The sequence below is a fragment of the Cryptomeria japonica genome, chromosome 1 (genome assembly GCF_030272615.1).
Source record: "Cryptomeria japonica chromosome 1, Sugi_1.0, whole genome shotgun sequence".
In the NCBI taxonomy this organism is placed as follows: Eukaryota; Viridiplantae; Streptophyta; class Pinopsida; order Cupressales; family Cupressaceae; genus Cryptomeria; species Cryptomeria japonica.
In genome coordinates this window covers 75,275,687-75,293,622 of record NC_081405.1, presented here as the reverse complement: position 1 = coordinate 75,293,622, position 17,936 = coordinate 75,275,687, and the positions used below count along the sequence as shown (strand labels likewise).

Here is a 17,936-nt window from a genome sequence, read left to right as displayed (position 1 = left end):
GTCATTTTTTGCCGTGTTACCAAATGTGTCTAGATACAATGAACTTAGGAACTTGCAATGTAATCCTATTGGACCGACATAAAATTAAATTCCTATTAAGGACATCATGTCTAGGGTTTTAATATGTGTGTAGCTATTAGGGTTTGACGTGGTTGATGAGTTCTTATGTGTGATCTTAACAGAAAAGATCAAGTCTGTGTATTGTAAGAGAGTGTGGATTTACTGAAGACTGAAGTAATACTAAAATGCATTAGCAATAAGCTATCATGGATCTAACCAAGCAGACTGTGCTATTTGCTAGATCATTCACTTGTTGATTACTCACATCTTTGACAAGTTAGAAACCCTTAACCGGGTAGGCCCAGAAAAGCCTTTGTAAATCCTCTAACAAGGTGATTCACATCTGTGGATCTAAAATCCTCTCACAAGGTAGTCCTTAATAAGACGTATCTCCTAACAGAGATTGAGATTCGTAACAAGATCTATTTTGGTAAAGAACATTGTATGACCTTTACCGGTCTGACCTTAACCGCTCTGGTTACTATTCTACAGATAGTTACTTGTGAGTTTCATCTCACCGTGGTTTTTCCCATTTGGGTTTCCACATCAAAATTTGTTGTGTTATGGTGATTGTGCTTCTGTGGGTGAATGCCTTACTTGATGTTTGGTTTGCATTTGTGTTAACCGGTTTGTTAGTTAAACTGTTATACCAGTTTACCGCTAGACTAATAAAGGGTTTGAGTACAGTAATTTTTGGTATACTAATTCATCCCCCCCTCTTAGTATTCATCAATTGGTATCAGAGCCAACCTTTCTATAAGTCTAACCACTTGGAAATAGATATGAGAGAATACACTGTGAGGGAACTTACTCATCGGCTCACTCAGACTGAGCAAGCCTATGATGAACTTAAAGTCAAATATAAGGCCTCTCAGGCAAAAAGAAGAGAGCATGCTGAAAAAATGATAGAGCTAACTGAAAACAGTTCTTCTGATGAAGCGGACATGGAAGCCATAGTTCAAGAAGTTGAAAAACTAAATGAGTTCAATGCCAACCTAAGAAGGGAACTTGAAGGACTAACTATCAGAATGTGTCAAGAGCTTGAGAACCAGAGGAAAGCTGAAGATCTGGTAAAAGACAATGATCACAAGATCTCCAAGCTGAAGCAAGAGATCAGTACACTTACCGCTCATCTTCATGAAAATAAAATAGAAAAGGAAGAAATGCAAGGTGAACTACACATGGCTGTTTCTAAGAATACAACCTTGAAGGAATCCAATGCTGCTATTACCAAAGAACTTACTGAGTCAAAGGAAATACTTGCTAAATTCAATAAGAGCATTGTCAAGCTAGAGTAGAAGCTTGAGTCAGCTAAACTGGTAAAGAATACCAATGGACTTGGTTTCTCTGAATATGAGGAAGGTGAGACCTCTGGAACAAAAGATGGAGCATCAAAGAAATAATCGACACCAAAGGATAAAGGTAAGTAAAAGTTCAAACTTGTTTGCTTTAATTGTCTCAAGGAATGACACACTGCTAATGTATGTAGAAGTAAGGCTTACAATAAATTTCCTTATTTTCTAAACGATAAGCCTAGACCCAATAGATTCAATGGTATTTGTTATGCATGCAACAAGTTTGGGAGCATTTGAATGCAGGTCTGTCATGTACAACACCGGAAGGTATCCTCAAAGGAGTAAATGAGCTTTTTCTGAACCCTCTGGGAACCAGAACCCAAACCGGTTTAATACCTATAATTATTAGTCAGGAAGCAGTGGCTATCAAGTGGCAACTGGATGGAGAGAAACCTGTTTGATCTGTCATGGTAATGGTCACACTACTGCAACATGCAGAAAAAAGAATGGAAACATGAACAATGGACCTTGGAGAGCACCTGGAATGATTTGCTATCATTGCAAAAAACTGGGTCATACAACAAGGTTCTGCAGAATGAGAAAGAATATATCGGATGATATACCGGTAACTCTAGAAGGAAAGATAGATGTTGAAACCATTCAAACGGATATGAAGAAAACCTAGAAGAAGACGCCAAAAGAAGTGATTCAAGAAGAACCGGTTTTTGCACCTAGTGTGGAAGTCACTGAACTGACAAACTAAGCATCAGAAAAGCTTAGGGGGAGCAAACGGTGAAATATATTGAACCCCCAGTTTAAACTGATAAAAGACCTTAACTTGTAAGTGATACCTGTAAACTGGTAGAAGATCAGAAATGGTAAAAGGCAAATTAGGGTTTATGCCCTAATGTGGAGCATTTATTATGGTAGGTGGAGAACTTGTTTAAAAGGATTTTTCAAGTCATTTTTCACTTATCAGTTCTCGAGTGAAGACATTTTTTTAAGCATTGAGTGATGAAAAGTGATTTGGATTGCGATTCGAAGAATTCTCAAAATCTTGAAGAAGAATCAGAAGTGAATATCAATCGATCAAGTGTAGAGCACAAAGCGATATTTCAACAACCGAAGGAGTGAGTGACAAAGTGTAATTTGCAAGCCCTAAATTTTGAAATACGAATGTATTTCTCAAAATCTCTTTGTTTATCATGGCTTCCGCATCACACTCTAGCCTTAGTGCACCCATTGATCCAGTAGACTTCATTCAAGGAAAGACAAAATACAATGCCCTATCTCAGATACCCACTGGTGTTATAGTGGAGGAAGGCATTTCCAATTACATTGACTATAAAATTGAAGACTTAGGATCTCTTGTAATCCATTCCCAGTTGAGTTTGTTTTGTGGGAAGGACAAGAAGATTAAACCAGAATTTAGCATCCTGGAAAAGAAGAAGCTTCATAATGCAGTCTATTTCCTTGAAGAGTTTTCAGATGATCACATCTGCATCATTCTGAGCAGAGTGCACGGTGATAAAATGTACTTAGAGCAGATGCATGACATCACACCAGAAGTAATTCATGCCGTCACCGGTTTCTATAATGTCGGTGAAGTGCCAGCCCTAAGGAATATCAGCATGACATAAATGACCAAGCTCACCGGTTCAGTGAGCGACTCACGGGGAATGATTGTCAATTCCATCAAGGACGATCTGGTCAAATATGCATGTATGGTGATAGGATACCAGACATTCCACGCTAGCAGAATCAACTCTGTCTCTGCTGCAGTGGTAAATGTTGCCTACCAGATGATCATGGAAGATGCATCATTTGACTTATGCACATGTATGCAAAGGCAACTTTTGGTGAACGTAAAGTTGATTAAACATGACAATGCCTTGAGATTTAAGTTTGGACAACTATTGGTTGGGTTGTTCTTCTATTTCCAAGGTTACTTCCCAGGAGTTGGAGATATTCAGTGGTCTGCCGACCAACCGGTTACAAAGCAAATCAAGGAAAGCCTTCAAGCGGTTGGAACCGGTTATCCATAAGTTCTAAACAAATACTTTGATGAGTTCAGATGCAAAATGAGCCAAAGAGTGAGAATATCAGGTGATATTGTCAAGAAATATGAAGATGACATTTGCTTCACCATCGGAGTTGATGAGTGCATAATGGAGGCGGTTGAGCCTAGACAGGAAAAAGTGGAACCAATGGGATATGAGGTAATGTATGACATGCTAGATGGGTATGCCTCTACCCTACTCGCCTCACCCCTTGATCCAAAGGCAAAGAGAACCAGCACCTATTTGGAAAGGGTTACACTGGTTGAAGAACTGTCAGTAAAGAAGGGAAAGGCAGTGCCTTCAGTATTGGCACTGGTTACCACAACAAGTTTCAAAGTGACCAAGCGGTCACCAACAAAGAAGAAACCGGAAGCTACACCCGCCAAAGTCTTTGGGAGAAAGTGGAAGACAAAAGAAACCACACCAGACTCAGAGGACACTGTGTCTGAAGAACAACCTAAGAAGACTAGGCAAATGAGGAAAAAGACAAAGAATGAACCGATAACATCTGCACTGGTAAATATTGATATTTCCTCCTACAAATCTTTGACACATTGTCAAAGAACTATTAAGAATATTAGAAGAAAAGTACTTGGTGATTTGAAAGAGTGCTTTGATGATTTTAATGATGATGAAAATAAGGAAGTAGGATAGGAAGTCATCAATTATTTATGTATTAATGACTGGTGGCCATCAGAAATTAAATCTGAGACACTCGATTCTTTGTATAATTCTTTAGATAACAAGTGACGCATTGCCATAGAGAAGGAACAGAAAATAAGAGAGGAAGTATTTGCACAATACTTTCCTAATGTGCCTAAAACTAAACTTTATGAAGTAGTGGAAAGATATAAGGGTCTCTTCTTCATGAGAAGAAGGAGACTCTTGTTGCTAGAAGGAAAAGTTCGTGAAGTGGTAAAAGATACCCACTCTCATGCCCAAACTGCTTTAAGGTTGCATCAACTGGCTGAAGCCAACATGAAAGCTGAGCAAGAACTGGCAACCAATAAACTAGATGGAGTATATGAAAGTGAAGGAGAATAGGTCATTGATCAAATGGATCCTATTGATGTTGATGCCTTGAATGGTGAAAATGTCACTCTGGGTACACCATCAGAAGCGACAGGACAGGAAAAATAGGACAAAGAAAAGGCTACCAAGGAGAAAGTGGAAAAAGAGAAGAAGCAATAGGAAGTTGAAAAGAAGAAACATGCAAAAGAAGAGAAAAAGAGAAAAGAGGAAGAAAAGAAAAAAGAGGAGGAGAAGACGAAACTAGAAGAGGAAAAGAAAAGAAAAGAAGAGGAGAAGAAGAAACAAGAGGAAGAAAAGAAGAAGAAGGAAGAAGAAAATAAAGAAGAAGAGAAACAACAGGAAGATGAAAAGAGAAAGGAAGAGGAGAAGAGGAAGCAGGAAGAAGAGACGAGAAAGGTAGAAGAGAAGAAGAAGCAGGAAGAGGACAAGAAGAAGAAGGATGAAGAAAAAAAGGAGCGAAAAGAAGAAGAGAAGAAGAAGGAAGAAGAGAAAAGAAAGAAAGAAATAGAGGAGTAAAAGAAGGCAGGAGAAGCTAAGTTAAGAGCCAAAGAGAAGGAGGAAGCGACATAGAGCACACAGGTGGAGACCCCAAAGGCAATTGGTAGTCAAGTCAAATCGACTAACTTTACCAGTCCCATTGACCTCCAATCTGCTAATGAATCGGAGCTGCTACAAAGCATTAAGCTTGCTCAAGAATGCCTAGAGGTGATAAGAAGGAAGAAGGAGCAAGATGTGATCTAAGCTGCAGTGGCCACTCTTACCGGTTTGATACCTAGTACCAACCTCCCCAGTATCGATTCCTCTCTATCCCTACTGAAACTCTTATGCACAGTTGTGGAGGACCAGGCACAAAGCCTGGAAGAGGTTGCCTAAGCAGATGCCAAGAAGGAGCATCAAAAGGCTTTGAACACTGCCTTGGTGAAAAAGTTACATGATCACCAGTTTGATCTGTAGAAGAAACAAAAGGACATCAGAGATGCAATGGATGAGGGGAAATTGCTGCTCAGTAAGATATGTCTACCCCATCTATTCTGTGATGATGTGCTTGCCCAGAAAGACAAACTGCTAACTGATTTGTAGACATTCATAAGCACCTTCAAGGTGCCATATGACTCCTTTACTGCTTATGGGCAAACCGTTCACCAGTTTCAACTTCAGGATGCAAGAATTGATTTGGAGATCAGCAACCGAACCAAGGATTTGTAGGAACTACAACTGGTTCTACTACCAAGACTACAAATACTTCAGTAGTGATATCTCAATCTGGATGCCTTGATGGTTACTCAAGAAATGAGTACTTTGGATGCCATGGAGGAACAAGTATCCCAGATGCAAACAGAGAGTGAGGTTGCTACCTCATTACTTGAGTCATGGTCCTTATCCATGAAGCAATTTATGCAGGACTTTAAATCAGTTTTTGACAAGGTTCACTCTTTATTGTCATAAACATTTATTCAGCTAATAGAAACAGGGGTTACTCAGTTGTATTTTGTCATTGTTGGCAAAGGGGGAGAAGTATTCTGGTATTTAAAATTTTGATGCATGCTATGTATACTCATGTTTATCTCTACAAGGAAGTAGTATACATTTTCTTTTCTGCAAAGGGATGGTGTATATGCTTAGGGGGAGTATTTTTGATTATGGCATATTTCTTTTGTAAAAACACTTAGACGTCAAATTTTTTCCTAAGTGTTGCCATCAATGCCAAAGGGGGAGATTGTTGGCATTTTTGATGATTATGTTGTGATTGTCATTGATGGACACACACTTGCTATGAGATCACTTTTTTGTACGTATGAGTTATGCTCAACCGGTATTATGTTATAGTCTTTAGACTATTGATGTCTTGCAAAAAGTGTTTACCGATCTCAAGTGGCATGAGGACCTCAAGCGGTTCAAGGATCTCAAGCGGAATGGAGCAAAGGAACTAGAAGGGGCAGTTATCATTTTTCCAATCTTCATTTTTGTCAAACGGTAATTTGCTAAACTAGTATTTGTTTCAAACCAGTATTACTTTGAGTTACCAACCGGTAATCTTCTTTAATAGTCAAACCAGTATTACTCTGAGTTACCAACTAGTAATCGATAAAGTTGTATAAACTGGTAATACTCTGTGATGAGTTACCAATCGGTATATCTTTGTGATGAGTTACCATCCACTGACACTTTGACGGTGATTTTGTGCCATGTTACCAAATGTGTCTAGATACAATGAACCTAGGAACTTGCAATGTAATCCTATTGGACCGACATGAAATCGGATTCCTTTTAAGGACATCATGTCTAGGGTTTGAATATGTGTGTAGCTGTTAGGGTTTGACGTGGTTGATGAGTTCTTATATGTGCGATCTTAATAGAAAATATCAAGTCTGTGTACTGTAACAGAGTGTGGATTTATTGAAGACTGAAGTAATGCTGAAATGCATTAGCAATAAGCTATCATGGATCTAACCAAGTAGATTGTGCTATTTTCTAGATCATTCACTTGTTGATTACTCACATCTTTGACAAGTTAGAAACCCTTAACCGGGTAGGCCCAGAAAAGCCTTTGTAAATCCTCTAACAAGGTGATTCACATCTATGGATCTAAAATCCTCTCACAAGGTAGTCTTTAATAAGACTTATCTCCTAACAGAGATTGAGATTCCTAACAGGATCTGTTCTGGTAAAGAACATTGTATGACCTTAACCGGTCTGACCTTAACCTGTCTGGTTACTATTCTGCAGATAGTTTCTTGTGAGTTTCATCTCACCATGGTTTTTCCCATTTGGGTTTCCATGTCAAAATCTCTTGTGTTATGGTGATTGTGCTTCTATGGGTGAATTCCTTACTTGCTGTTTTATTTGCATTTGTGTTAACCAGTTTGTTAGTTGAACTGTTATACCGATTTACCGCTAGACTGATAAAATGTTTGAGTACAATAATTTTTGGTATACTAATTCACCCCCCCTCTTAGTATTCATCATCCTCTTCTCCTCTTCCTTCCTCTTCTCCTCTTCTCCTCTTCTTTCCTCTTCTTTCCTCTTCTCTTCATCTTTCTTTTTCTCTTCCTCTTTCTCTGCTTTCTCTTTGTCAGCCCTTTCCTTGTCCAGCTTCTTCTTCTCTGCTTCTTCTTTATCCAGTTTCTCCTTTTCTGTGTCTGGAGTGGCATGTTCATCATCTAACATGTCCACATCAATAGTGTCAACCTCTTCTGTAGTTGGTTCTCCTTCATCATCGAATGCCTCATCCGGTTTTCCAATTTCCGTTTCCTTTTCATCTTCTCTATTTGCTTGAGCTACTTTATGCATTTTCACAACTGCTTTAGTATGGGAGTGTGTGTCTTTCACCACTTCAGAGGCTTTGACTTCTAGTAGCAAGAGTCTTCTTCTCATGAAGAATAGACCTTTGTGACGGTTTATAATTTCAAACAATTCAGAGTTTGAAGCATCAAGGAAGTATTCTGCAAAAATCTTTTTTCGTATCTGATGGCGACTGGTCATGAAGACACAAATAATTAATGACTTCCCATTCTGTTTCCTCTTTCTCACTATTTGTAAAATCATCAAAACATTCCTTCAGATCACTAAGAAATTTTCTTTTAATATTCTTAATAGTCCTCTGACAATGTGTCATCGGCTTATAAGAAGAGATGTCAATATTTACCGGTGCAGATGATGTAGGTGCATTGCTGGTAGTGTTTGCTTTCTTCCTTGTTTGCCTGATTTTCTTAGGCTGTACTTCAAGTTCTGTATCGTTAGACTCTGGTGAGTTGCTTTTGGTCTTCCGCTTCCTTTCAAATACTTTAGCGGGTGCAACTTCTGGTTTCTTCTTGGCAGGTGACCGCTTGGTCACTTTTGGGTTAGCTGAGGTAACCGGTGCCGATACCGATGGCACTACCTTTCCCTTTTTCACTGAAGGCTCTTTAACCGGTGTTACCCTTTCCTAGTAGGTGCCGGTTCTCTTTTTCTTTGCATTTAAAGGAGAGGCAATCAGGGTAGAGGCATACCCATCCAACATGTCATACATCATCTCATATCCCATAGGTTCTACTTCTTCTTCTCTTGGCTCTACTACTTCCATTATGCACTCATCTACTTTAATGGTAAAGAAGATGTCTTCTTCATATTTCTTAATAATGTCTCCAGATATCTTGATCCTCTGACTCATCTTCTGCTTGAATTCATCAAAGTATTTATTCAAGACTTTAGGATATCTGGTTCCCACTGCTTGGAGACTTTCCCTAATTTGTTTGGTGATCGGTTGGGCAATAGACCATTAAATATCACCGACTCTCGGGAAATAGCCTTGAAAGTAGAAAAATAGACCTACCAAAAGCTGTCCAAACTTGAATCTTAAGGAACTGTCCTGTTTGATGGACTTCAAGTTTAATAGAAGTTTCTTCTGCAAACAAGTGCATAGATTAAATGAGGTGTCCTCCATGATCATTCTGTAGGCAGCATTTACCGCAGCAACCGAGACAGAGTTTATTCTGTTGGCATAAAATGTCCGATATCCAATCACCATGCAAGCATACTTGACCAACTCATATTTGATGGTGTTGACGGTCATTCCCCGTTGGTCGCTCAGAGAACTGGTGAGCTTAGTCATTTCAGTCTTGATGACCTTCCTTAGGGCTGACACCTCACCAATGTTGCAGAAACCATTGACGACATGAATTGCTTCAGGCGTAATGTCAAGCGTCCTCTTGAGATACATCTTGTCGCCATGCACTCTACTTAGGATGATGTGGATGTGCTCTTCCATGAACTCTTCAAGAAAGTAAACCACATTATGAAGTTCTTCCTCTCTAGAATGCTGTATTCCGATTTGATCTTCTTGTCATCCCCACAAAATAGACCTATCTGGGAATGAATCACTAGGGATCCTAGGTCTTCTAATTTGCAATCGATGTACCCTGAAATATCTTCTTCGACAATGACTTTGGAAGGTATTTGGGATAGGGCATTGTATTTCATTTTTCAATGAATGAATTCAGTTGAGTCCATGGGTACACTAGAGATGGAGTGCGATGTAGAAGCCATGATTAACTGATAAAAAAGAATTTTGAGAAATACCTTCAGAATTTTGAAATTTAGGGTTTGCAAATGTAGCTTCACAACACACCACTTTGGTTGCTGGATTACCGCTTGGTGTTCTTCACTTGATTAATTGACAATATCTCCAGATTCTTCTGCAAGATTTGAAATCTCTCCGAGTTGCAAGTCGAATAGCCTTTTGTCGCTCTGCACTTGAAAAATTCTTCGCTCGAAAGCTGATAAGTGAAAATGACTTTGAAAATTCCTTTTAAACAAATTCTTCAGCTACCATAATAAATGCTCCACCGCTAGGGTACAAACCCTAATTTTGCCTTTTACCGCTTCACATTCTTTTGCCGATTGACAGGTAACGTATACTGATTAAGGTATTTTATCGATATAAACTGGGGGTTCGAAACATTTCACCGATTTGTTCCCCCTAAGCTTTTCTGAAGCTTAGTTTGCCAGTTCAGTGACTTCCACACTAGGTGCAGAAACTAGTTCATCTTGTGACACTTCTTCAGGTTTCTTTTTCCATGTTTTATTCATTCCTTCTTGAATGGTTTCAACATCAATATTTCCTTCTGGAGTGATCGGTATATCATCTAATAGGTTCTTTCTCATTCTGCAGGTTCTGGCAAGGTGTCTCGGTTTGTTGCAATGATAGCATACCATTCCAAGTGTTCTCCATGGTCCATTGTTCATTCTACCATTCTTCCTCCTGTATGTTACAGCAATGTGACCACTACCATGATAGATCAAATAGGTTGCTCTCCAACCGGTTGCCGCTTGATAGCCACCACTACCTGACTGATGGTCATGGGCATTATACTGGTTTGGATTCCGGTTCACAGAGGATTCAGGAAAAACTCCTTGAGTTCTTTGAGGATATCTCCCAATGTTGTGCATAATAGACCTGCATTCAAATGCTCTATGCCCAAACTTGTTGGATGCATAACAATTTCCATTGAATCTATTGGATCTAGGCTTATTGTTTAGAAAATAAGGAAAATTATTGTAGGCCTTATTTCTAAACACATTAGTAGTATGTCCTTCCTTGAGACATTTAAAGAAAACATGTTTAAACTTTTTCTTACCTTTATCCTTTGATTTCGGTTGCTTCTTTGATGCTCCATCTTTTGTTCTAGAGGTCTCACCTTCCTCATAACCGGAAAAACCAAGTCCAGTGGTATTCTTTACCGATTTTGTTGATTCAAGCTTTTGCTCTAGCTTAACAGTACTTTGATTGAATTTGGCAAGTATTTCCTTTGACTCAGTGAGTTCCTTATAAATAGCAACATTGGATTCCTTCAAGGTTGCATTCTCAGAAATAGCTATGTTTAGTTCACCTTGCATTTCTTCTTTTTCCACTTTACTCTCTTGGAGATGAGCGATAAGGGCACTGATTTCTTGTTCAACTTGGAGATCTCATGATCTTTTTCTTTTACCAGATCTTCAACTTTCTTTTTATTCTCAAGCTCTTGACACATTCTGATAGTCATTCCTTCCAATTCCCTTCTCAGGTTGGCATTAGATTCATTTAGTTTTTCAACTTCTTCAACTAGGGCTTCCATGTCTACTTCATCAAAAGAACTATTTTCAGTAAGCTCCATTAGTTTCTTAGCTTGCTCTCTTCTTTTTCCCACCTAGGCTTTCTATTTGACTTTGAGCTCATCAAAGGCTTTCTCAATATGAGTGATACGATGAGTAAGTTCCCTCACAGTGTATTCCCCCATATCTTCTTCCAAGTGGTTAAACTTATAGAAAGGTTGGCTCTGATACCAATTGATAAATACTAAGAGGGGGAGGGGGGTGAATTAGTATACCAAAAAATACTGAACTCAAACTCTTAAACAATTTAGCAGTTAACCAGTATAATAGATTTACTAACAAACTGGTTAAGACAAATGCAAACCAAACAACAAATAAAGCATTCACCCACAGGAGCACAATCACCATAACATAAGAAGTTTTGACATGGAAACCCAAATGGGAAAAACCACGGTGAGATGAAACTCACAAGTAACTATCTATAGAATAGAAACCAGACCGGTTAAGGTCATACAATGTTCTTCACCAGAATAGATCCTGTTAGGAATCTAGATCTCTGTTAGGAGATAAGTCCTGTTAAAGACTACCTTGTGAGAGGATTTCAGATTTACAGTTGTGAACCACCTTGTTAGAGGATTTACAAAGGTTTTGCTAGGCCTACCTGGTTAAGGGTAATCAACAAGTAGATGATCTAGATACTAGCACAGTATGCTTGGTTAGATCCTTGAAAGCTCATTGTTAATGCATATTAGCATTACTTCAGTCTTCAATATCTCCACACTCTGTTTCTACACACAGACCTAATCTTCTCTTCTATAATCACACATACAAAACCCTCATCAACTAAAACCCTAGACATGATGTCCTTATAAAGGAGTCTGATTTCATGTTGGTCCAATAGTATTACATTACAAGTTCCTAGGTTCAGTGCATCTAGACATATTTGGTAACATGACACAATATCACTGCCAAAGTGTCGGTGGATGATAACTCATCATAGAAATACCGGTTGGTAACTCATCACAGAGTAATACCGGTTCATTACCCATTACCGGTTCATACATTTTACTGGTTGTCAAAATGTTAACTATTGCTTTGTTCCTTCGTATCGCTTGAGATCCTCGAACTGCTTGAGGTCTTCATACCACCTTGGGTTTTCAGTCAACTTGTGACTAGTAAACACCTTCTGCAAAACATCGATAGTCTAAAGACTATAATACATAATACCGGTTGGAACAATTATCAGTTGAGCATAACTCATACACAAAGAAAGTGATCATAAAACAAGTGTGTGTCCATCAATGACAATCACAACATCATCAAAATGCCAACACTAAGTTGAAAGGACATGCGTCATTGTGGTGGGAACATTTATAGACTGATAGACAAAGGAAGGGAAAAGAGAAAATCAAATCTTGGGATAGAATGGTGAGTAAGTTGAAGGCAATGTTTTTACCAGCAGTTTACCAAGTTAGTTTGTTTCGAAGGTTGTAGAATGTGAAACAAAAATAATCTAGTGTGAAGGAGTATACTGAAGAATTCTACAAGTTGAATATCAGATCCAGACATGCTGAGGATGAAGTTGAGAGTATTGCAAGATATATTAATGGGTTGTGGATGTCTATACAAGATGAGATCAATTTGGTGAAATTGCAGAGTGTGGAAGAGGCTTATCAATATGACTTGAAAGTTGAAGAGATGTTGAATAAGAGACATGAGCAGAAACAGTGAGGAAGAGGTGGAAGATTTTAGAGAGGCAAAACCTTTACCAGAGGTGGAAGATCATTCTCAGAGAAGAACAAAGGAAAGACAAAAGAAAAAGTTGATGACAATTCATACCAGAGAGATGATAGGAATTACCACTAGAATGGTGGACAAGGTGGTTACTGGAATGAGGGTTTCAAGAGAGATGAGAAGAGGAAGTTTACAGGAACTTATTTTAAATATGGTGTAGAAAGACATCGAGCTTTCAAATTTAGAAAATGAAATTCAAATAAGAGGATTGAGAATGGTGGAAGAACCACTTTTGCAGAGGAAGAACCTATCGGATCCCTGATGAAACTAGAAGATGGAGAAGCTTTGATGATAAGGAGAACCCTATGTCAGAATGAGAGAGATCAAGAATCGTTGCAGAGGAAGAATTTGTTTCAGACAAGGTGTAAGATGGAAGGTAAGTGTTGTAAATTCATAATAGATAGTGGAAGTTCGGATAATTTAGCCTTGAAGGAGATGGCGAACAAGTTGAAGTTCCAGAGGTTGAAGCACCCTAAACCCTACCAGATAGCATGGATTCAAGATGATCACAAGGTATTGGTAAGAACACTGGTTGGTTAAATTAAAAATTAGAGCATATCATGATGAAGTTGTGTGTGATATTATGCCTATGGATGTATGCCATATTTTGTTAGGAAGACCTTGGCAGTATGATAGACAAGCTGTGCATGATTAGAGAAATAATATATACACCATTGTTGCAATGGGATGAAACAAACTTTGTTGCCTTTGGAGGAACCACTGAAGAGTGAGATTTGCACGAATGTTAGAATCTGTTTGGTTGATGGAAGGAAATTTATGGATGGTTTTAGAAGTGAGAATGTGTGTTATGCATTGATTTCTAAAGATTCTGATTTGAAACCAGAGGAAGGAAAACTGAAGGAAATAAAGGAGTTGATGGTAGATTACAAAGACATCATTTCAGATAATGTACCTGATCGATTCCCCCCTCTGAGAAGCATCAATCATTGCATGGATTTGATTCCTAGAGCTACTTTACCTAACAAGGAAACACATCAGATGACACCGACTGAAAATGAAGAGTTGAATAGACAAGCGAAGGAGTTGCTGAGGAAAGGTTTGATTAGAGAAAGTTTGAGCCCTTGTGGAGTACCTACTATGTTGGCACCTAAGAAGGATGGAGAATGGAGGATGTGTACCGATTTTAGAGCCATAAACCAGATTACAGTGAAGTACCGATTTCCTTTGCCTAGGATGGATGACATAATGGACTGTCTAAGTGGAGCCAGATATTTTACAAAGATAGATTTAAAGACTACATATCATCAGATTAGAATTAGAGAAGGAGACGAATGGAAGACAATATTTAAGATGTATGAAGGACTTTATGAGTGGTTGACAATTCCTTTTGGATTGACTAATGCACCGAGTACTTTCATGAGGTATTGAAGAAATTCTTGGGTAAGTTTGTGATTGTGTATTTGGATGACATATTGATTTTTAGTAAGACAAAAGAGGAACATTTGTTGCATGTGAGACAAGTTTTGCAGAGGTTGAGAGAAGATAAGTTGTTGATAAATCTGAAGAAGTGTAGTTTCATGAAGGAGGAACTTGTGTATCTAGGTTTTCTGATATTTGCGGATGGATTGAAGATGGACCCTGAGAAATTGAGAGAAATTGTTGAATGCCCTACACCAGAGAGTATTGGAGAGTTAAGATCATTTCATGGACTGGCTAGTTCTACCGGAAGTTCATTAGAAATTTCAGTGCAATTTGCAGCCCTATGACTGAGACAATGAGAGGAGACCGGAAGGATTTTAGGTGGACATTTGGAGCAAACAAAAGTTTTGAATTGTTGAAGTAGAAAGTGACAGAGCGACCTGTGTTATCCTTACTGGATTTCAGCAAGGTATTTTAGGTAGATTGTGATGCAAGTAGGAATGCGATTGGAACAGTATTAACCCAGGAAGGAAGACCTGTTGCTTATTTCAGTGAAAAATTGAATGATGCAAGAAGAAGATATTCAATGTATGATCAGGAATTCTATGGCATAATTCAAGCTCTGAAGAAGTGGAGACATTACTTTTTCCTAAGGGAGTTTGTGTTGTATATGGACCATAAAGCATTGTAGTATTTGAGCAGTTAGAGTAAGTTGAATTAGAGACACATGAGATGGGTTGAGTTTATGCAGAGTTACACTTTTATTTTAAAACACCGAAGTGGGAAGTAAAATAAGGTTGCTAATGCCCTGAGTAGAAGAAGGAATTTGATGGCAGAGATGAGAGTTGAAGTATTGGGATTTGATGAATTAAAGACCCTGTATGAGGAAGACTCAGATTTTGCATAACCTTGGATAGCTTGTAAAGAAACCGTTGTAACCGGCCAGAGCAAATGGTTAGATTATTTCCTTCAGCATAGGATGTTTTTTAGAGGAATTTAGTTGTGTATACCCTAGAGTTCTATGAGAGATAGTCTGATTAAAGAAAAACATGGTGGAGGATTAGCAGGACATTTTGGTATTGATAAGACAATGGCTTTGGTGAGTGAAATTTACTTTTGGCCTCCGATTCATAAGAATGTAAGGAAATTTGTTCAAAGTTGCAAAATTTGTCAAGTTGCAAAAGGGAGTAGTCAGAATGTGGGATTGTATAAACCTTTGGCAGTACCGAAGAAACCTTGGGAAGACTTTAGCATGGATTTCATACTGGGGTTACCTAGGACTCAGAGAGGAGATGATTCTATATTTGTGGTAGTGGATAGATTTTCAAAGATGACACATTTCATACCTTGTAAGAAGACAACTGATGCTGTACATGTAGCAAACCTATTTTTTAAGGAAGTTGTGAGACTACATGGGTTACCTAGGAGTATTGTTTTAGACAAAGACACTAAGTTTGTTGGTTACTTTTGGAGGACACTTTGGAAGAAGATGAAGATGGATTTGAAGTTTAGTTCTACATTTCACCCACATACAGATGGACAGACAGAGGTAGTAAATAGGAGTTTGAGAAATTTGCTGAGATTTTTGACTGGAGATAAATTTGGAAGTTGGAATTTGGCCCTTGCACAAGAAGAATTTGCATACAATAATTCAGTGAACTAGAGTATAGGAAAGACACCATTTGATATTGTTATCGGAGTGAATCCTAAAGGAGTATCAAAATTGAGAGATATCAGTTGTGAAGAAAAAAGAGTGCTGAAGTAGAAGCATTTGCAGATCATGTGAAGTCGTTGCATAGTCAAGTGAAACAACATTTGGAGGATATGAACCGGAAGTATAAGGAGAAGGCAGATGAGAAAATGAGACATAAGGTATTTGAAGTCGAAGATGAAGTGATGGTCTATTTGAGAAAAGGGAGATTTCCAGTTGAAACTTATAATAAGCTGAAGATGAAAAAGTTTGGACCTTGTAAGATCTTGAGGAAATTGTTAGAGTATTCAGGTATTTACTTGATTAATTAAACAATATTTGTTTAATTATTTAAGTTCCCTTTATCTCTTTTACACTTAAGCTAAGGGTATGTGCAGGATCATGGTGTGCCAAAATAGGCCCTTAAGTGGCAATGAAATTTCAGAAAATCAGAGTTATGCAACTTGACATGAAAATTTGAATAAGTTGTGAACATTATTTTTAAAATATGTAAGAAGAGAATATATATAGAAAATTGAATTTAGTTTCTAAGCTACTAGTTTTTTTTTGGAAAAAAAAAATCCTATTTGATGAAAATTTCAAATTTCAATGCAGTGGTACTAAAATTTCAGGAAAAAAATAAGAAGTAGACGTATGTCTGACCACCCTAATCAAAATCAAATCATAATATTTTTTTATAATATTTATAATATAAGTATTAGACTCATGTCCGGATGTGACACATATTTTTTAAATTTTTTTTATAAAGTAAATAATTATTTATGAATTTTTTACTACAACTTTTCAGAAATTCAGAAACTCCTACGTCTGACCACCTTAACTTGGTCAAAACCTTATGATTTTTTTTTTAATAAATTTTTCCCTATAGTAGACGAAGCATAGGATGTGATGCATATTTTAGATTCAAAAAATGTTATACCATTTGAAAGTTATGAGTGTTTTTCAATCAGTATATCAATCAGGACTATTGTCAGAATTTAACTAGAAAATAAATAATAATTATTTATTAAAGTCGAAATAAGACATGCCTTATATTGTTGGAAAGCTGGGAACGTCCTTCAAAAACCCTTTTTGTTTTATCAATTTTAGCTACAAAAGAAGTCGTCAGCCACTAGTGTAAAGTCTGGAAAATCAAGGAATACTGAAAAACACATTTTTTCAGTTGACTTTCCAGGCTTGTCACTTCCAAGCCAAATACCAAAGCATTCCTGAGCCGAAATTTGAAATTTGACTACAAAAATCGGATATCCAATTTTAATCAGTAAATTATCTAACTAGATTTGCCCATAATTAATCTAATGTTTATTAATATATTAATTTATAAATAAATTAGTATATTATATTAGGGAGAGAGAGAGAGAGAGATGGGGAGGGGGAAGGGAGAGAGATAGAGAGAGATAGAGAGAGAGATGGAGAGAATAGGGGAGAGAGAGAGAGAGGGAGGGAGGGAAGGGAAGGGAGGGAGTGATGAGAGAGAGAGAGAGAGAGAGAGAGAGAGAGAGAGAGAGAGAGAGAGAGAGTGATGGGTAGGGGGAGGGAGAGAGAGAGAGAGGAGAGAGAGAGAGAGAAGGGAGAGAGAGATAGAGAGAGATTAGGGGAGAGAGATAGATGGAGAGATTAGGGGAGAGGGATAGAGAGAGAGAAGGAGAGGGAGAGAGAGATTAGGGGAGAGAGAGATTAGGGGAGAGGAGGAGAGAGAGAGATTAAGACACCATAGGACCCAAAGCGACCCAATATGGTGTCATAATGGGTCATATGGCATCCTAAGGGGTCATAAGGGGACATGGGAAACCATATGACCCCTAAGGACAACATACGACCCCTTATGACACCATGTGGTGTTATTAGGGGTTATATGGTGTCCATAGGCATAATATGGTGTCCTAGGACACCATATGACCCCTTAAGACACCAAATTGTGTCATTATGGGTCATATGTTGTCCTAAGGGGTCGTAACACACCATATGACCCAAAGCCACCCAATATGGTGTCATTAGGGGTCCTATGGTGTCCTAAGGGGTCATATGATATCT

The 17,936-nt window shown here is 38.1% G+C and overlaps 1 protein-coding gene across 1 annotated transcript in view; it reads right to left on the bottom strand.

Annotated features, from left to right (window-relative positions):
* Window positions 1-7,738, bottom strand: part of LOC131041891 (uncharacterized) — a 67,175-nt gene extending 59,437 nt beyond the window's left edge. Inside the window, exon 1 of the mRNA XM_057975121.1 lies at window positions 7,511-7,738. Within this exon, the coding sequence (XP_057831104.1) occupies window positions 7,511-7,738 (228 nt within the window). The remainder of the gene's footprint in view (window positions 1-7,510) is intronic.
* Between the last annotated feature and the right edge of the window lie 10,198 nt (window positions 7,739-17,936).